This window comes from Hemitrygon akajei, chromosome 15 (genome assembly GCF_048418815.1).
Source record: "Hemitrygon akajei chromosome 15, sHemAka1.3, whole genome shotgun sequence".
Lineage (NCBI taxonomy): Eukaryota > Metazoa > Chordata > Chondrichthyes > Myliobatiformes > Dasyatidae > Hemitrygon > Hemitrygon akajei.
This window is the reverse complement of record NC_133138.1, coordinates 56,773,553-56,794,866: the sequence shown is the minus strand read 5'-3', so window position 1 is coordinate 56,794,866 and position 21,314 is coordinate 56,773,553. Positions and strand designations below refer to the sequence as shown.

Below are 21,314 nucleotides of genomic sequence, written 5' to 3'. Positions count from 1 at the left end.
GACAATCCTCCTGTTATTTTTATTTTTTAATCCCTCGTAGTTACAGAAGTAAAGCTAGTCCCGCCTTGAAGATTGATTAGCACTTCAGGGTGGCCAATTGGCGGCTACCTCGCCTGACTTTGCTCGATTTCTCCGGGAACTCACCAACGATGTCGAAGCCGGTTTCTGTGACTTCGCCGCTTGATTTAACGAAGCCCCCAGCTATTGAGGGCTTTACTCCTTTGCCCAAGCTTCACGAGGAAGGGTTTGCGGACAAATTCATCAGGAAGACGAAGGAGAATCCATTCGTTCCGATCGGTGAGCGGTTCAATGTCTTGTGATGTTTCATCTTTCCTTGGTGTCCTGTGATGAACTTGTTCTTCCTGTCCCTCTTTACACGGTATCCCTGAATTTTTGTATACTTCCAGCATTGTTCTGCTTGTTTAATTTTAGGTTAGACGATTGGAAATGGCATGTACATTACGGAATTTAGTGTAAGTGGTTGGGTCATGATTTTGTAGGGTTCTGATAATCCAGCTTTTAAAATTCACTTAATGTTATCGATTCTCATATAAAACATATTATATAATCTATAACCAGAATGGTGAATGTTTAGAATGTTGCGCAGAAAACTAGATAACTCAAATATCTTACTCTGTATAGTTGTTCGTGAGTTATTGGTCTGGACTTAACCCGGCTGGTAGAACATTTGATCGCGTTCCTAACTTGAATCGCATGAAAGATGGTATAAAGCAGGGCTTCTCATCCTGGAGTCCACGGACCCCCACTATTTACCTAGGGCATAAAAAAGTTTGGGAAGTCTAAGAGTTCACCCACAAAGAGATATCCACCCTCTGATCAGCTCTTGCACATTTGTTTCTGGTTAACAGTGAACCTCATGCTGGCAAGAGTTACAGTATCAAGAGATTATGGTTAAACCGCGTTAGTTTTGACTGATATTTAAATTGTCAATAATGTTCTGTCTACACAATAGCTGTAGACACTTGAGTGTGAGAAAAGTTATCATCTTCATTTCCAACCTGTTGATCGAAGTTCAAAGTAAAATTTATTATCAGAGTACATGCATGTCACCACACACAACCCTGAGATTCTTTTTCCTGTGGGCATACTTAGCAAATCTATAGAACAGCAACTGTAAACAGGATCAATGAACAACAAATTATGCAAATATAAATAAATAGTCGTAAATAATGAGGGCATGAGATAACAAGATAAAAGAGTCCTTAAAGTGCAACCATTGGTTGTGGGAACACCAGAGCTTGTTCAAAAGCTTGATGGTTGAGGGATAGTAACTGTTCTTGAACCTGGTGATGAGAGTTCTGAGGCACTTGTACCTTCTAATTGATGGCAGCAGCAAGAAAGGAGCGTGGCCTGGGTGAGATAGTATCACCCAGGAATTTAAAGTTGCTGACCCTCTCCACCTCTGATCCTCCAATGAGTACTGGCTCATGGACCTCTGGTTTCCCTCTCCCAATGTCTACAATTCATTGGCAACACGTTCATTGACTCTTCATTGACTCTCACAGCTACCTACACTATTCCTCCTCCCACCCTGTCTCCTGCAAAAATGCTATCCCTTTCTCTTAATTCCTCCACCGCATCTGCTCTCAGGATGAGGCCTTTCATTCTAGGACAAAGGAGATGTCTTCCTTTTTTAAAGAAAGGGGCTTCCCTTCGTCCACTATCAACTCTGCCCTCCTTCGCATCTCCCGTATTTCACGCACCTCTGCCCTCACCCCATCCCCCTGCCAGCCCACCAGGGATAGAGTCCCCCTGGTCCTCACCTATCACCCTACCAGCCTGCAGATCCAACGTATAATCCTCCGTAACTTCCGCCACCTCCTACGTGATCCCACCACCAGACAAATCTTCCCCTCCCCCCAACTCTCGGCTTTCCGCAGGGATCACTCTCTACGCGACTCCCTTGTCCATTCATCCCCCCCCCCCCCCCATCCCTCCCCACCGACCTCCCTCCGGGCACTCATCCCTGCAAACGGAAGAAGTGCTACACCTGCCCCCCACACTTCTTCCGTCACCACCATCCTAGGCCCCAGACAGTCCGTTCAGCTGAGGCACCACTTCACCTGCGAGTCAACTGGGGTGACATACTGTATCCGGTGCTCCCGATGTGGCCATTTATACATTGGGGAGTCCAGCTGCAGACTGGGAGACCGTTTCACCGATCACCAGCGCTCGGTCCTCCAGCAGTGGCGGGATCTCCCTGTGGCCACACACTTCAATTCCACAGACCACTCCCACTCCGACATGTCTGTCCATGGCCTCCTCTACCATCAAGATGAGGCCACACGCAGGTCGATGGAGCAATACCTTATCTCCCGCTTAGGTAGCCTCCTACCTGCTGGCATGAACATTCAACTCACAGACCTCCGTTGATACCCCTGCCCCCCCCCCCTTACCCCATCCCTATCTATAATTTTAGTCTGGTTCTCTTTCTCTCTCTCTTTCCCCCCTCACTATAATCTCCCCCCAGCCCTACCTTTCATTCTCTTTTATTTCCCATAATTCTCCACCTTCCCCCTAGCCCATTTCCCTTTAGCATATCACTTCCCAGCTCTCTACTTCATCCCTCCCCCCACGTCTTATCCCCCCTCAACCAACCCATGTTACTTCACTCCTGATGAAGGGTTTCGACCCGAAATGTCGTCACTACCTCCTCCCATAGATGCTGTTTGGCCTGCTGAGCTCTGCCAGCATTTTGTGTTTTTGTCTACAATTCATTCCTTGGTCTTATTGACATTGAGTGAGAGGTAACATCAATAAGTTTTGTGAGTTTTATTGTCATATGCACAAGCACATGTGCAATGAAGAGCTTACCTAGAGCAGCATTACATGCATGTGGCATCTAATACACAACATTCACAAAAAACCATAAATTATATAAGAAAAAACACAATTAGAACATAAAATAAAGCCTATTGTCATGAGAAATGGTGTAATGTGGTGGTAATGGTGGTGTGGATTGTGTAATGATGAGGAAGAAATTAGGGTTGTACAGGTTGGTTGAAGAACCAAATGGATTAAGTGAAGTAGCTGTTCTTGAATCTGTAACTTCTGCCCAACAGTAGCTGTGAGAAGATGGCATAGAGGATGTCCATTTAGTACAGAGATGAGGAGGAATTACTTTAGCCAGACAGTGGTAAATCTGTCGAATTCGTTGCCAAAGATGGCTGTGGCAACCAAGTCATTGTGTGCATTTAAGTCAGAGATTGATAGGTTCTTCATTAGTCAGGGCTTGAAAGGTTATGGGGAGAAGGCAGGAGAATGGGGTTGAGAGAAAAATGGATGAACCTGATGAAATGATGGAACAGACTCAATGGGCTGAATAGCCTAATTCTGCTTCTATGTTTTAAGGTCTTATAACCCAGAAGGCAAGGGTCTTTGATCATAGATGTGGACTTTTTGAGGCAGTGCTTCATATAGACATTACCAATGTTAAGGAAGTCAGTAACCTAGGGAGCTTCTCTATTTCAATGATTTCCATTTGGAATGGCAGGAGAACTAACCCTATTATTCATTGTTTTCAATTTTACTCGGACTGCTTGATGCAACCTACTGTCAAATGATGCCTTGGTTTCAAGGCAGCTTAGTCTTTGCTCAGATCTAAAATTCTAATTGCCCACATTTGGACCTAATCTACAGTATGGTTTGGAGAGGAATGGTGTATCTGTTCATAGTATTACTGATATCACCTTCCACCACGTTGGTTTCAGAATGTTGGGGTGCTGCTTGGAAGGATTACTTGGTGTTTAATCAAAAAAATGTTGAATGCAGGGAGTTGTTCAGCCCATTTTTGTTTTGACCAGTAAAAACAGATCTCTAGTCTAAATGCTCTTTCCAGTCCTGCAGGTCATGAGTTATCATGTACATATCCAAGAACTTTTAAACATTAAGGCATTAAGATTTCTCTGAGTAAATTACATTCCTGGTAGAGTGCTCAGAGGATGTGCAGACCAGCTAGCAGATGTTCTCACTAACCTCTTCAACATCTCCCTGAGCAGCGCCACCGTTCCAACGTGCTTCAAGGCCGCTTCCATCGTCCCCATGCCGAAGAAGTCTTGAGTGTCCTTCCTCAGTGATTACTGTCCCGTTGCACTTACATCCATCATCATGAAGTGTTTTGAGAAGCTCGTCATGAGGCACATCAAGACCCTGCTGTCCCCCTCACTGGACCCCTGCAGTTTGCATACCGTCCCAACTGCTCAACAGACAACGCGATTATTGCCATTACCCTCCACCTGGACAAAAAAGACACATACTTTTGAATGCTGTTCATAGACTTCAGTTCAGCATTCAACACAGTCATCCCTCAGAAACTGATTCGAAAGCTGAGCCTACTGGGCCTGAACACCTCCCTCTGCAACTGGATCCTAGACTTCCTGACTGGGAGACCTCAATCAGTCTGGATCGGGAGCAGCATCTCCAACACCATCACACTGAGCACAGGGGCTCCCCAGGGCTGTGTGCTCAGTCCACTGCTGTTCACTCTGCTGACCCACGACTGTGCTGCAACACACAGCTTGAACCACATCATCAAGTTCGCCGATGACACGACCGTGGTGGGTCTCATCAGCAAGAACAACGAGTCAGCTTACAGAGAGGAGGTGCAGTGGCTAACGGACTGGTGCAGAGCCAACAATCTGTCTCTGAATGTGAACAAAACAAAAGAGATGGTTGTTGACTTCAGGAGGGCACGGAGCGACCACTCCCTGCTGAACATCAATGGCTCCTCTGTAGAGATCGTTAAGAGTACCAAATTTCTCAGTGTTCACCTGGCGGAGAATCTCACCTGGTCCCTCAACACCAGCTCCATAGCAAAGAAAGCCCAGCAGCGTCTCTACTTTCTGCGAAGGCTGAGGAGAGTCCATCTCTCACCCCCCCCCCCCCATCCTCATCCTCATCACATTCTACAGGGGTTGTACTGAGAACATCCTGAGCAGCTGCATCACTGCCTGGATCAGAAATTGCACCATCTCGGATCGCAAGATCCTGCAGCAGATAGTGAGGTCAGTTGAGAAGATCATCGGGGTCTCTCTTCCCGCCATTACGGACATTTACACTACACACTGCATCCGCAAAGCAAATAGCGTTATGAGGGATCCCATGCACCCCTCATACAACCTCTTCTCCCTCCTGCCATCTGGGAAAAGGCACCGAAGCATTCAGGCTCTCGCGACAAGACTATGTAACAGTTTCTTTCCCCAAGCTATCAGACTCCTCAATACCCAGAGACTGGGCTGACACCAACTTACTGCCCTATTGTCCTGTTTATTATTTATTGTAATGCCTGCACTGTGTTGTGCACTTTATGCAGTCCTGGGTAGGTCTGTAGTCTAGTGTAGTTTTTTTCTGTATTGTTTATGTACTGTTTCATGTAACACCATGGTCCTGAAAAAAAGTCTCATTTTTACTATGTACTGTACCAGCAGTTAGGGTCGAAATGAAAATAAAAAGTGACTTGACTTAAGTCCATATTTACTCAATTGATCTTCAAGATCTCTCCAATTTCTCTCTGTTCCTCCACATACCTCTGCTTGTGTATTCTGCCTATTATTGTAGCTCTCCAATTGTATTCCTATACATTAAATTCTATTTGCATTCTTCTGACTCTAACCAGAGCGTATTGTAAACTTTAATCATGCCACTTAGAGTCAAAATCATTTAATAAACATAACAAAAAAAAGGGCTGAGCACTGAGTCATGAGAGCTCTGTCACTTTCACCTTTTTATTACCTTGCCTGTAATGCAGGACCTTGTGAGACAATTTTTGTAGATTTACATGAAAGGCATTTCTTTCAGACCTTCCTTATAAGCTGTCAAAGAATTTATATCAAATTTCTTGAAACAAATCTATGCTGACAGTTCCTGATTAAGCTGAGCTTTACCAACTTGCCTACTAGTGAAGTTGAACAAACTGACTGATTTAACCCTATTTCTATTTTTAAACAATAGTATTTTATGATCCTCCATTCTTCTGGCGCCACTCCCATAGCTGGAAAGGATTGGGGAGGAGAAAAAAAGTTTGCCAGATCTTAATTATGTATATTTTCAAATCTGCGAGTGGTGATATTTCCTTGTATATGTCGGTGTGGCTGCCATGGTAGATGTTATTGTATTGGGAGGTTTTATAAGACAAGCCTAATAAAAGTAGGCAAATTCTCACAGCATAGTTTGTGTAAAATGCATATGTAGTCACAGAGTACTGCTTGTGGAGGCAATGAATATTTAGGTTAGTAGGTGAGGTGCCAACCAAACATTATCCAAACTTTGTTCTAGATAATGAGCTTTTTGAGAGTTGGGTGACTATGTTAACCCAGATGGTGTCGAACTTCAGCAATTACTTTGGTGACTGTCACAGGAGGTGAATATTCTGTCACCTCCTGATCAGTAGACAGATATTGGTGTCAGGGTTCAATGTAAATGTTATTATCAAAGTTATTAAACAGAAATTTGGATAAGTGCATGGATAGTAGGGGCATGGAGGGCTATGGTCTAAGTGCATGTCGATTGGGAGTAGACAGTTTAAATGGTTTCAGCATTTAAGAGCCTGTTTCTGTGATGTACTTCTTTGACTCTCCAAAGTACAGATATGTCATCATGTACAACCCTGTAATTCATTTTGCTCAGTTATACTCAGCAATCAGTATAATAGTAACTATAGCAGGATCAATGAAAGATCAAGTAGTGTGCAGAAGACAACAAACTGCAAATGTAAGTAAATAGCAATAAATAACAAGAACATGAGCTAATGTGAGATCATTGGTTGTAGGAACATTTCAATTATGGGGCAACTGAGTGTAGTTATCCCCTTTTATTCAAGAGCCTGATGATTGAGGGTTAATAACAGTTCTTGAACCTGGTGGTGTGAGTCCTGAGGCTTCTGTTCCTTCTACCTGACGACAGTTTGGGTGGAGTAGAGAGTAGACCTGAGTAGACAGCATGACCTGGGCATGATAACAATGTCTTAACAGGCATTAGACAAGAGATATGGACAGGCAGATGACAGGGTTATATGGAACATGCATTGGAAGGATTTAGAGGATTATGGGCCAGATGCAGACAAACATCAGCTTGGAAAGGCAGTTTGGTCGGAATGTACAAGTTAATTTAAAGCAGTGGTTCCCACCGGTACCAGGCCACAAGGAAACTATATGATTTAGCGATATGAAACGATATGAGTCAGCTGCACCTTTCCTGATTCCCTGTCACAATCACTGTTGAACTCGAACGCATGCGAGGTCATCAGTTGGTCATTAACCTACAACTACTCTGAGTTTTAAAAAAAAACAAACGTCACTTGAGAGTTTCTTTGGAAGAGGTGGTAGGGGACATAAAAGGCCTAACGATGATAATAACGCAGAGACAGCTGAGGCCGAGCCTGCAAAAAACAAGAAGGCTTCCTTCAACAGAAAATACAATGAGTCGTACATAAAACATGGCTTTAATGCAGTGGTCCCCAACCACCAGGCCACGGACCGGTACCGGGCCGCAAGGAAACGATATGATTTGGCAATATGAAACGATATGAGTCAGCTGCACCTTTCCTCATTTCCTGTCACGCCCACTGTTGAACTTGAACGCACGTGAGGTCATTAGGACACAAAGTCATTACCCACATGAGGTCATCAGTCGCCTAAACACAGTGCTACCCTTGCACCAGGAATCACTGGTTGGCCTCGGGTAGTGGGCCACCTCGCGTGGCCGGTGAGAAGTGCTGTTGCTACTGGCCTGGAGCGGGACAGATGGGCGCTGCCTCTAAACCTGTTTACCACACCAAATGTTCATGGGAGCCTGGTGCTAAATTATTCGGAGACGACCTAATTCGGGCTCAGGGTTTTGTAAGCAGCAGAGCAGCTACCTTGCTGTGATGTACTGAAAGTCATCCCTCGAGACAAACTTTTGTCGACCAATAGATCCTACCTACCTATGGAGGTGGGGGTTGCCCTGTCACACTCCTCGCTCAGTCGGTTGCTCTCTCCGGACTGCGACCACCGCGGCCCCGGCACGGGGACCTTCGGCTCTGACCTTTTCCTCTCACCCCACCCACGACCAGCCGCACCTGGCCAAGGCACCTGGCAGTGGGTGGGCAGGAGGCTGGAGTTCGGGCCTGGAGGCTGTCTAATAAGGCAATGAAGCCCTCAAAACTGCTTCGGTACCCTGAGTCCAAGCACCCTGCACTTAAAGACAAACCCGTTGAGTTTTTGGAGCGGAAAAAAACGTGAGCAAATTTGACAGAAACAAGTGCTGAGAGCCACCACCTCCACAAATGCTGCTGTTCTGGGAGTGTCGTACTTAGTGGCTAGCCATATTGCTAAGGCTAAGAAGCCTTTCACTGTTAGTGAAGAATTGATTTTGCCTGCTGCCAAGGACATGTTCCATGAACTGTTGGGAGAAGCTGCAGCTAACAAGATGGCACAGGTTTCTCTTTCAGCTACCACAGTTTCAAGGAGAATTGATGACATAGCGGAGGACATCGAAGCACAGCTGTTGGAATGGCTTAACGAGTCACTATGGTATGCCATCCAGGTTGACGAGTCTACTGATGTCGACAACAAGGCAATACTGATGGTTTATGTGCGATATATATTTCAAGACAATGTGCAAGACAATCTGCTGCCAACTATCACAACTGGAGCAGAACTATTCAAGTCTTTGAATGACTACATGTCAGGCAAACTGGACTGGTCATTCTGTGTTGGAATATGCACAGGCGGGGCTGCAGCTATGACTGGACGGCTGTCTGGTTTCACTACCTGAGTCAAAGAGGTTGCTCCTGAATGCCAGTCTACACACTGTGTCATACACAGGGAAATGCTGGCTAGCAGAAAAATGCCACCTGATCTTGACAGGGTATTGAGTGACATCATTGAAGTTATCAATCACATCAAAGCAAAAGCCCTTAACCCACGTCTGTTTGAGCAGCTTTGTGAGGAAATGGATGCAGAGCACAAACACCTTCTCTTACACACTGACGTCAGGTGGCTATCAAGGGGGAGAGCCCTGACCAGGAATTTTGAGTTAAGGGAGCCGCTACAGAGATTTCTTTAAGGAAAATCACAACTGGCAGCACACTTCAGTGACGAGGAGTGGATAGCAAAACTCGCTAATCTGTGTGACATCTTCAACCTGCTCAGTGAACTCAATTTGTCACTTCAGGGGAGAATGACAACTGTCTTTAAGTGGGCAGATAAATTGTCTGCTTTCAAAGCCAAACTGGAACTGTGGAGATGGCGAGTGGACAGGGGCATATTTGACATGTTCCCAACATTAGCTGGGATTTTGGGAGAGACTGAGGCTGCACTGTCCTTCGCATAGCTGGTGCACGATTACCTATCTTCGCTGTCGACAGAATTCGAGCGTTACTTCCCAACCGTAAATGACCCAAGACATGCAAGGAATGGGTCCATGACCCATTTGTGAATGTCCCCGGTGAATCAGCCATGTCAGCGCGGGAAGATGATCAACTCCTCAAGCTTGCAAATGACGAAAAGTATGTTTGATGTAACATCTCTGCTGGCATTCTGGATCAAAGTCAAGGCTGAATATCCTGAGTTAGCCACGATTCCAAAATCATATCTCTGTGAAGCAGGGTTTTCTGCAATAAATGCAACAAAAACTAAATTGCGGAATAGACTGGACATAAGGAACCCACTTCGAGTATCGCTGTCTCCCATCACCCCTCGACGGGACCGTCTTGTTGCAGGGAAACAAGCCCAGGGCTCCACTGATTCAGTGATATTGGTGTGTTGCAATAATTTTATATGTTCATACGAGGAAAACATGTGCTGTGTGTTTAATATCCAAATGTTACTTAAAATGTTATGATGCTATTGACTTGTATGTTACTTATAATTGACTTATCACTATATTCATGCAAGGAAAACATGCGCTGTGTTTAATATTAAATTTGTTAAACGCTTTTAGAAATGAGATGGAGTGTATTAGCCACTTATAACTAACTTTTAGTTGACTTATTATCTATATTCCGGTCGTGATTAACACCCCCATCTCCCGTTGGCCGGTCCGCAAGAATATTGTCAATATTAAACCGGTCCACGGTGACCCCTGGTATAAAGGGCCTATTTCTGTGATGTGTAACTTTTGTATCTATGGACTTGGACATGGTGTGCTGATGGCTGGCCCCTGTATCATAAATGTTGAGATTTTTACCAATGTTCCTAACTACTTTATTCGTGCCTTGATATCAAATGTATTCATTTTCTTCTTGGCTCCAGAATGCAGCCCTGCTCTCCATGTTTGGACCAAGGCTGTTCAGCAGCTAAATGATCTTAGGAAACTGTGTTCCATAATGAGTAAATGCTACTTCATATTACTTTTAATGCCCCTTTCTGTCACTTTGAGTAGAAGTATTGGAAATTGGTAAGTATTTACAACAATAAACTTAGTTTTTGACTTTAACTCATCAGTAAGCTCCAAGACCTGGGCCTGTGCAACTGGATCCTTGATTTTCTCTCTGGCAGACCTGTTTGTACAGAGTGGCACTCAATGTCAATAAGACCAAAGAGCTGATTGTGGACAAGATGAGGAAACACGAACCAATCCTCATAGGGGGATCAGAAGTGGAGAGTGAGCAATTTCAAGTTCCTGGGTGTCAAGATCTGTGAGTATCTAACCTGGTCCCAACATATCAATGCGGCTATAGAGAAGGCAAAGACAGTGGCTATATTTCATTAGAAGTTTCAGGAGATTTGGTTTGTTACCTAAAACACTCAAACTTCTACAGATGTACTGTGCAGAGCATTCTGACAGGCTGCATCACCAACTGGTATGGTTGGGTGGAGGGGCTATTGCACAGGATCGAAAGAAGCTACAGGAAGTTGTAAAATTAGACAGCTTTATCTTGGGTACTAACTTCCAAAGTGTCCAAGACATCTTCAAGGAGCGGTGCCTTAGAAAAGTGGCATCCATCATTAAGGATCCCCACTACCCAAGATATACCCACTTCTCATTGTTACCGTCAAGAAGGAGGCACAGAAGCCTGAAAGCACTCAGTGATTCAGGAACAGCTTCTTCTCCACTGCCATCTGATTCCTAAATGGACACTGACCCCACGAACACTACCTCACTTTTTTAAAATATTTCTGTTTTTGCACTATTTTTAAGTTAACCATTTAATAATATTAAGTACTCTATTGATCCAGAGTTGAAATTATTTAATTACAGCAGCAACATTTAAAAACACACTTAGCAATAATAAATATACTAATATTAACTAATAAGTACAGAATAATAATAAACACAATAATTTACCATGCGCAATAATGTATTAAGTAATAAAACAGGCTATTGTACTATGATATGTGTTCTCCTATTGCACAGTGATGAACTGCTGTATGTACTTATTACATTTGGTAGGAAGGATTTTCTGTAATCTTTGCATCAGCAGAGCTGAGTGAGCCTGTTGGAAAGGGTGCTGTGCTGCTTATCAGTAGGTCATGGAGAGAATGTACCTGATTGTCCATAATAGATAAGTTTGTTCAGTGACCTCCTGTCCACCACTAACTCAGAAGAGTCTGAGTTGTAGCCAAGGGCGAATCCAGCCTTTTAATGAGTCTATTTAGTCTTTTTGCATCACCAGCACTGAGGTGATCTACATATTAATATACATGTATTTACTGTAACAGATTTATTTGTTTCCTTCTATATTATCATGCATTGTACTGCTGCCACTAAGTTCACAACATCTGGTGATTTTTTTTTTAAAACAATATTAAACCTAATTCTGATCCCTTCCTTCCACACTCAACATCAGCACAGGTGCACCATAGGGCTATGTGCTTAGCCCCCTGCCCTACCCACTTTATACTTGTGATTGTGTAGCTAAGTACAGCTCCAAGTTTGCTGATGATACCACTGTGTGCCAAATCAGCTTATAAAAGGGAGATTGAAAATCTGGTTGAATGGTACCACGACAACAACCTCTCGATCAACATAAGTGAAATGAAACAGCTGAGGATGAAGAAGCCAGAGATTCATGAACCAATCCTCTTTTCAAAAACAGATGGAGACAGACAGTAGTTTTAATTACCTTGGCATTAACATATCAGAGGAACTGTCTCGGAATGAGCACACATATCATGAAGAAGCACCTCTACTTTCTTAGAAGTTTGTGTAGATCCAGCATGTCACCAAAAACTTTGAGAAACTCTTACAGATGCTCATTGGAGAGTATCCTTACTGGTTGCAATATGGCCTAGTATGGAAGGATCAATGCCCAGGAACAGAAAAGGCTGCTGAAAGTAGTGGATGCAGCCCAGTCCATCACAGGCAAGCTCTCCCATGATTAAGTACATTTAAATAGAGCACTGCCACAATAAAGCAGCATCCATCATCAAAATCCCACCATCCAGGACACAATCTCTTCTCGTTAAAACTATCTGGCAGAAGGTACAGAAGCTTTAGGTACCACAACACCACCTGAAAAGTTAATAACCTATAACCATCAGGCTCCTGAAATGAAATGGATAATTTCAGTCAACACTACTCTAAACTGATTCTTTAACCTACTGACTCTCTTTCAAGGACTCTTTACAACTCTGGTGCTCAGTATTATTTGGACAGCTTGTCTTTTATTTGTCAATCCTTATCTCTTGTGTATAGTTTTCTGTAATTCTTTTTCCAGTAAGTGGCTGCTTGAAAATGAATCTTGAGGTAGTATATGGTAACGTGCACTTTAATTAAAAAAAAATTACTTTGAACTTTGCTTTCTGTAGATAGGGTACACACTGACAATTTTCTGTACTGCCAGTAGATGGCAGTAACTGTTACAGAATAGTTTAGCCATGACTAGTTCAGGAAGCAAATTTTTTAAATCTGCCAGAATGTTGTGTAATCCTGTAGATTTGGCTGTAAACAGTGTACACACAGCCATTTTGACAATCATGTCAAACAAATCAATTTGTTTTAAGACATGCTTATTTGAGGAAATCTCAAAAACATTTGAGACAGAGTTTGAGACTGTGGTTTGAACTTGCCTAAAATTTAACAGGGCCAATGTTGCTAAAGACTTGGATGGGACAAAACATGCTAAGCTTGTCCAGGAAGGTTTCCTCAAAGAATATGTAGAAAGCCCTGGTAGAGAGGAGGCAACACCCTTCCTATTGGGTAATAAGGCAGGACAAATTACTGATGAGTCAGTAGGGGGGCAGTTTGGGATCAGTGACCAAAACTCTACTAGTTTAAAAATAGCCCTGTAAAATGATGGAACTGGTCAAGTTAAAGTTCTAAATTGGGATAAAGATAATTATGATGGCATTAGATGGGAACTTGCAAAGGTTGATTGGAAAAGGCTGTTTGCAAATAATGGGACTTATGGAAATTTTTTTTAAATGGGGGGGGGTTTAGGGCCAGCATGTTCCTGTTGGAGTATGGCTGACAGCATTAGGAAACCATAATTGACAAGGTATATTGAGACTCTCATCAGGAAAAAGGAGGAGACATACATCAGGTATAGACAATTGGCATCAAGTAAATACCTTAAGGAGTATAAAAGCAAAACTACACGAGGGAAATCAGGAGGTCAAAAAAAGAGGACACTAGATTTGGCATACAAGGTGAAAGATGTTCTGAACAGATTCTACAAGCTTACTAAGAGCAAAAGGGTAACTAGTTAAAGAAGAAGGCCCCTCAAGGATCAATATGGCTGTTGTGTGTGGAGTCAGAAAAGGTGGGTGAAGTTTTAAATTAATAATTCTTGTCTCTGTATATACCATGGAGAAGGTCAGGGAAGTGTTCATGGACCATTCAGAAATCCGATGGCAGAGGGTAAGAAGCTGTTCCAAATAAAAGAGTGCAGGTCTTCAGCCCCTGTACCTGGGGAGCATATTCTGGGTGACAGGGGTCCTTAATGACTCTTGCTGCCATTTAGAGGCACCACCTTTTGAAGATGAGCTCGAATAGGGGCAGACATGCCCGTGATGAAACTGATCATCCCTGTGGCCTCTTTTGGTCGTGATGTGGAGTATATTGAATACTCCGTAGCAGACGGTGATGCAACCAGTCAGAATGCTCTGTGTACATTTGAAGAAATGTGTTAAAAGCTTTGACATACCAAATCTCCTCAAATTCAGAGTGCAGTAAATCTGCTGGAATGCTTTCTTACATAGGGCTCAGGATAGATCCTTGGAGATGTTGATACCCAGGAACTTGAGGACACTCGCTTTTTCTACTGCTCAATGAAGAATGGAGTGTATTTCCACAACTTCCCCTTGCTGAAGGCAAAAATCAATTCATTGGTCTTGCTGACTTTGAGTGCAAGGTTGTTGTGACACCACTCAATCAGCTCAGTTGTGACATCTCACTCCTGTACACCATCTTATCGCCATCTAAGATTCTGCCTGCAACAGTGATGCCATTGGCAAATTTATAGATGGTATTTGAGCTGTGCTTAGCCACATAGTTGTGAATGTAGAAAGAGTAGAGTAGGGAGTAAGCATATGCTTGAGGTGTTGATTGTCAGTGAGGAGGAGATGTTATTACCAATCCGCACTGACTGTGATCTCCCGATGAGGAAGTCAAGGATCTAGATGTAGAGGGAGGTACAGAGGCCCATGTACTGAGGGGATGGTGATGCTGAGTTCGAGCTGTAGTCGACATACAGCACCCTTTCAGGGGTATTACCACTGCACAGGTGGTTGAAGACCAAGTGGAGAGTCAGTGAGACTGCATCTGCTGTAAACCTGCTTGGGGCGGTAGGTAAATTGCAGTGTGTCCAGTTCCTTGCTCAGAGAGGGATTAGTTCTAGCCATGACCAACCTCTCCAAGCACTTTATCACAGTAGATGTGACTGCTATTGGATGACAGTTGTAGAGGCAGTTCTTCTTGGGCACCAATATGATTGCTGTCCTTCTGAGAACGTCTGACTGCAGCAGTGAAAGGTTAAAGATGACCTTGAACACTCCAGCCAGTTGGTTTGCTCCAGATTTCAGTATCCTGCCAGGTATATCTTTCCTGGATTCACCCTCTTACACTGTCATCTGGGACAGAGTGACAGGGCCACCAGATGCTGTGGGGATGTGCACAGGTGTACCATGACCATCTGAGGAGAATAGAAACATAGAAAATAGGTGCAGGAGTAGGCCATTCGGCCCTTTGAGCCTGCACTGCCATTCAGTATGATCATGGCTGATCACCCAACTCAGAACCCTGTACCTGCTTTCTCTCCATACCCCCTGATCCCTTTAGCCACAAGGGCCATATCTAACTTCCTCTTAAATATAGCTAATGAACTGGCCTCAACTGTTTCCTGTGGCAGAGAATTCCACAGATTCACCACTCTCTGTGTGAAGAAGTTTTTCCTCATCTCAGTCCAAAAAGGCTTCCCCTTTATCCTTAAACTGTGACCCCTCATTCTGGACTTCCCCAACATCGGAAACCATCTTCCTACATCTAGCCTGTCCAATCCCTTTAGAATTTTATACGTTTCGATAAGAATGTAAGTTCCGTATTGACCATGCTCAAATCAATGCAGAAAAATGCCAAGTTGCATAATAACACACACAGCTAGCATTTCAGTACCAATCACACTTCCATAGCTGTGACTTGCAGTCTCTGACAGGGTCATTAGAATAAATGAGCAGCTTCCTGCCTGGGAAAGGAAAAGTGAATCATGTAAAGCACATTTATCTCTGTTTCTCTACCATCTTCAGCCTTGGCTTTGTCTGCCCTGTCAAGGGATGCTCCCAAATGCCTTCTCAAATCTACATTGAACAAGATTTGAATGCCATTCCCATGGCTGCAAGCTTATTCACCATATTTATTAACAACAATTGTTAAGTGTCTCAGGAGGTTTGCTACGTGACAGAAGTTTAAGTTGCTGCTTTTGAATTGGTGAGGCCGAACCCCAACTTGAATAACTTCATACATTTAGTAGTAAAAACATAATGATGTGAAAACCTTTGGTTAAGGTGGAACAAGCCTTCAAGTTTGAAGACTCTGCATAATGAGGATTTCTTCTGTGTTTGTGTTTTGTTTAGTTCAGATATATAGTCTCACTAATGTCCTATACAAGTGAAGCATAACCTTCATCTTTCTGTATTCAGTTTTTTGGAATGTGTAATTATTTGCCTTTGAGTACTATGCACAAGACAAACAGATGCCTCTGCAATCTTTTATGAGTTAGATAACACTTTATTTTTTTCTAAGTGGTTGATTTCACATTATTGTACATTGTACTCCATTTGCCATACCATTGTCAAATTAATATGTGAATATCCTTTTGTGGCTTTGTATCTTCTTCACAATTTACTTTCCTGCCTCTCTCTACCTAGTTAGTATCTGTATTCTTGTGTTCACCCAGGTATTTACATTTTAAAAGTTACGAGCCCCTGTGGCACCCTACGTTTTTCATATCACCATCTGGGGAGAAAAGAACATTCTTGTCTGGCCAGTCCAGTATTCATATCCTATGCCTGAAGCTGTTATTATCCACATCTTTGATATTACAGCTTTACATACTTTATGGAAATTTCAGCTTAATATAATCTGCCAGGTTTTTTTTTTAATCCACAGCACATGTTATTAAATATGGTAGCTATTGCTGCTGCCTTACTACAAGGCTTAAACAGGAATATCGATTTCTACAGTCAATGAGACAGTCCCAATGCTTGTAAAATTTCAAATGCTCCTTAATGGTAGTTCTGTGTCGTAATTTGTTTCTTTTTCTTTTGTAGGAATGCTGGGTACAGCAGGCGCCCTTACCTATGGTTTGATTGCTTTCAAACATGGCAAGACTCGACAGTCCCAGATGTTAATGCGAGCGAGAATCTTTGCACAAGGTTTCACTGTTGCTGCTATCCTGGTTGGTGTGCTAGCTACTGCAATGAAGCGCAAGGAAAAGTGAATTTCTATTCTATGAACAGAATCAAGTGTAAAGTTGGAAGTTTGTATTCTTTGCCATTTGGAATGTTGTTGTAACTCATAATTAAAAAAAGCTTGAACTCTATAGTGGAAATTTTAAGTGCATTTCCAGTAGAAAATGTTACTGAGTATTGGTTGCTGCATTATTATTTCAGAGTTTTATTGTAAAAGTAAGTTTTCTTAAAATGTGCTCTCCAGCAAGTCATGATTAAATTGTTTCACTTTTACCTCCCTACCAGTCCTACATCTTAATTGTATCTTGTCCTGCACAATTTAGACTATTTCTCAAGTAGTTCTTCATTGCTAGTCACCATTTGCTGTTTGTTGCTCCAGATTTCAGCATCTGAAGTCTCTTGTGTCAGCCTTTGCTTTGATGGGCTCCTTTTCACCTTTGTATGATTTTATTTCTCACGAAGAATTGACATCATGCCTGTATACTGGTTTTTAAAAACCTGAAGTTCAATTTATAAATGCCATATGAGGAAGTATGTATCAAACCAGCAGGGCTAAATTAAAACATTTAAGATTGTGTTCAGCCAGATTATAAATATCCTTCAAAATAGCATGGTGTGCTTTAGCAGGGTATTCACTTCTATCTCCTGAAATGAACATTCATTTTCAATGGATACCTAATTAATTTAAATTTACTGTCTTGCATACTTTTAGAATCAATTGTGATGTCCAACATTACTTTGCAGAGGCTTTGTGGTCTGCAAAGGAATGAAATTATGGAGTATGTAAGTTACTTAATTCTAATTCTTGTTCTCCAAGCAGTCCTATCTGAATGTAACAGGCAATAGCTTTTAAGATTAAGTAAAGGTCAGATAAAATGACTATGTAATTTGACTTTTACAAACCCTGCTTTGACTTGCTGCTGTTATTCAGACAGTTCATTTAAAGTCTGTAAATTATTGCCTGGTATTAGATGTAGGCAAAAGTACTCTTAGACCATATATGTCAAACTCAAGGCCCGCGGTGGAATTATCTTTGGCCCGCGAGATAATATCTAATTACTATTAAAGCTGGCCCCAGTAATCGAAGCGCCTATGGCATATGATATGGCTAATGCTGAGTTTATTCAGGTACCAGGTTTTCAGGGTTTTTAGTGTTTATTTGGCAGTCTTCTTCATAAGAAACGGAATTTGTAAAGTGAAACACTTTGTAGTTATAGCAGAGACTGAGACACATGAGAGCAGGCTGAAAAAACGGAGGCAACAAAAGCTGCGTTCGCACGCGTCCGACTGATCCGGCCCGCATGAAGCTGCATTTTGCTCAATCCGGCCCGTGACCTAAAATGAGTTTGACACCCCTGTCTTAGACTGTCCATCTTTTACAAAGGAATAGTAGTAATTCCCAAACTTTGAGTTAATTAGCAATGAGTGTGAGAGGGATTGAGTAACAATAATTTAATTTGGCAATGCCTCAGAACGTTTAAATTCTTCAGATGTACCAGAGGGCAAGTTGATATCCCTGCTGTTTACAAGCGGTACAGGGTTAAGTTGCTTCATGATGCTTGACCACAGCTCTTGTGCTGATAAATCCATATGATTCAGTGACTCATTGTTGTGCTTCCTAAATCTCAAAAAAATTTGCTTAGTCATTTTACTTCAATTTTGAGGAAACCAGCTGCAATGCTTGGTATTGCTTGAGTTATTATGCTGCAATTGTTTGCATCTACTTTCATGCAATTTGATTAGAACATATTGTTGAGCTGGGAGAAGTATTCAGTTTTGAGGTCAAGGCCAAATTTTAGTGATATCCCTTGTGCTTTGTTAATTTTGTAGCATAACTAATTTGAACAGGGAACTAGAATCTTAAGATGACGTTTTCCCCAACAAAATCACCATGTATTACTGCAAACGTAAGAGGAAGTTATTTTGGGAATCATTCATTCCATAAACAAGAGATTCTGCAGCTGCTGGAGGAGCACAGCAGGTCAACTTACATCTGTGGAAATGAATAAATAGTCAATGCTTAGGGGGAGAACCCTTCATCAGGGCTGGAAAGGATGGGTGAAGAAGCCAGAACCAGACTAACACACACAAAATGCTGGAGGAACTCAGATCGGGCAGCACCTAAGGAGCAGAATAACCCATTGATGTTTTGGGTTGAGACCCTTCATCAAGACTCGTAAAACTCAGGACTCATCTGGACCTTTCATCAATTATTATTGTAGCCTGAAGTGCACATGGTAGTAGTTTTTGAACAGATAGTATCGTGCAGTTAGATGGTACTGGTGGATCCAATATTTCTGAGTAGCATGGTTGCTGCTTCTAGTTCAAGATGATGTGGTGGCATAGTTTTCATGTTTAATTAACCTATTTACTAACAACTAAACTTGAAGTAATTCTATTATTGATCGTAGAAGATTGGATTACCTATCAAAAGTACTCATTTAACAATTTTTAAATATGACAACTTAATATATTTAAATTCATCTGCTTTTGTACCTCATGGAACTACTGGATAGCATTTGATGAAAATCTCCCATTAACACTAATTAACATCTGCCTTTAATTTATTGTTTCACATCTTATAACATTCAATTAAGTGGTTTGGTGGTTATTTAAGGAGTCATTCATTCCATAAATAAGATTCTGCAGCTGTTGGAAATCCAGAGCAACACACAAAATGCTGGAAGAACACAGCAGGTCAAGCAGCATCAATGGAAGTGAATAAACAGTCAACACCTCAGGCTGAGACCCTTCATCGAGACTGCACAGGAAGGGGGAAGAAGTGCAAGCTAGAATGTGATAGGTGAAGCCAGGTGTGAGGGGGAAGAGATGAAGTAAAAGCTGGGAGGTGATAAGTGGGAAAGGCCTGGAGAAGGAGGAATCTGATGGGAAAGAAGACTGGTCCCCCAATCTATATCAGGTCTCCCCTCACCAGGGGAGGTTGCATCGGGAACACTAGATAAAGTAGATAACCACAACAGATTCACAGATGTCACCTGTAAGGACTGTTTGGGGCCCTGAATGGAGGTGAGGGAGGAGGTGAATGGGCAGATGTAGCACTTCTGCTTGCAGGGGTAGGTGCCAGGAGGGATGAATGGACAAGACAGTCACAGTGGGAGCATTCCCTGCAGAAAGCGAAGTTAGAGCGGGGAGGGTAAAGATGTACTTGGAGGAAATGCAGGCAAGGGCAGCGTCACCTCTGGAGGAAGAGAATCTCTATTCTTTAGAGGGGGACATCTCTGATGTGGAAAGCTTTATCCTGGGAATAGATGCAGCAGAGATAAAGAACGTAGGAAAAGGGAATCCATTGCCCGGGGATAACAGGCAGCAACAGGATACGGCAGCATGACAGAGCTTTGACTGGCAACCAATTGGTGTCTGGGATTGTTTAATAAGAGCAAATTAAAGAAAGGCAGGGGCAAGCACAGCAGCCATCGTCTGAGTGGACTTAGTCTGATTGGTGATCTTGAGGCTTCAGTCAGAAAAACCAAAGGAAAGATAAGCTCATTTTTTCCCCTATATATTTGTAGAGCAAGGGTACTAGAGATGCCAAGCAGGGTAGTTCAATGCTCCTCTTGCGGGATGTGGTGAGGCAGGGAGACCTCCAGTGTCCCTGACAACTACAACTGCAAAAAGTGCATCTACAAATCTTATCTAATAGATTATCTAAATGCTTACCAAAATTAGTACATATGGATCAAACAGGATTTATTAAAAATAGACAATCAGCAGATAATGTAACTCGCTTATTTAGTATAATTCATTTAGCACAGAAGAGGGAGGAAATGAGCGTGGCAGTTGCTTTAGATGCAGAAAAAGCATTTGATAGATTGGAGTGGGATTTTTTATTTAAGGTATTGGAAAAATACGGATTAGGAGTATCCTTTATAAAATGGATTAAAACCTTAAATACTAATCCCAAAGCTAAAGTAGTGACAAATGGTCAAATTTCAACACCATTTCAGTTAACAAGGTCAACTAGGCAAGGTTGTCCATTATCACCTGCTTTATTTGTGTTGGCGATAGAGCCATTAGCTGAACTGATCAGAATGGACCCAGATATTAAGGGTTTTAGAGTTAACCAAGAAGAATACAAGATCAACTTATTTGCTGATGATGTTCTACTTTATCTAACAAACCCATTGCAATCGTTGCGTAAATTATCCTATAGATTAGAAGAATATGGGAAAGTATCAGGTTACAAAATAAATTGGGACAAAAGTGAAATTTTACCTCTTACTAAAGGAGACTATAATCAATGTCGATCAATAACCCAGTTTAGATGGCCGGCAAATGGTATAAAATATTTAGGTATAAGAGTCGATAATGATATAAAGAACATATACAAATTAAATTATTTACCACTATTGAAAAAAATTCAAGAAGATCTTGATAAATGGATGGTATTACCAATAACATTAGTAGGTAGAGTAAATACCATAAAAATGAATATATTCCCTAGAT

General features: G+C 42.2%; 1 protein-coding gene across 1 annotated transcript; it reads left to right on the top strand.

Annotated features, from left to right (window-relative positions):
• Positions 1 to 84: 84 nt before the first annotated feature.
• Positions 85 to 17,129, top strand: higd2a (HIG1 hypoxia inducible domain family, member 2A). Its single transcript, XM_073067615.1, has 2 exons — positions 85 to 297; positions 16,710 to 17,129. The coding sequence occupies exons 1-2, from the start codon at positions 150 to 152 to the stop codon at positions 16,877 to 16,879; spliced, it is 318 nt and encodes a 105-aa protein (XP_072923716.1). The 5' UTR covers positions 85 to 149; the 3' UTR covers positions 16,880 to 17,129.
• Positions 17,130 to 21,314: the final 4,185 nt, after the last annotated feature.

Bases quoted from the DNA above. Each gene is read 5' to 3' on its own strand.
- higd2a (XM_073067615.1), top strand. From the start codon at position 150: ATGTCGAAGCCGGTTTCTGTGACTTCGCCGCTTGATTTAACGAAGCCC. The intron at 298-16,709 runs GTGAGCGGTTCA...TTTCTTTTGTAG, and splicing joins GAATCCATTCGTTCCGATCG to GAATGCTGGGTACAGCAGGC.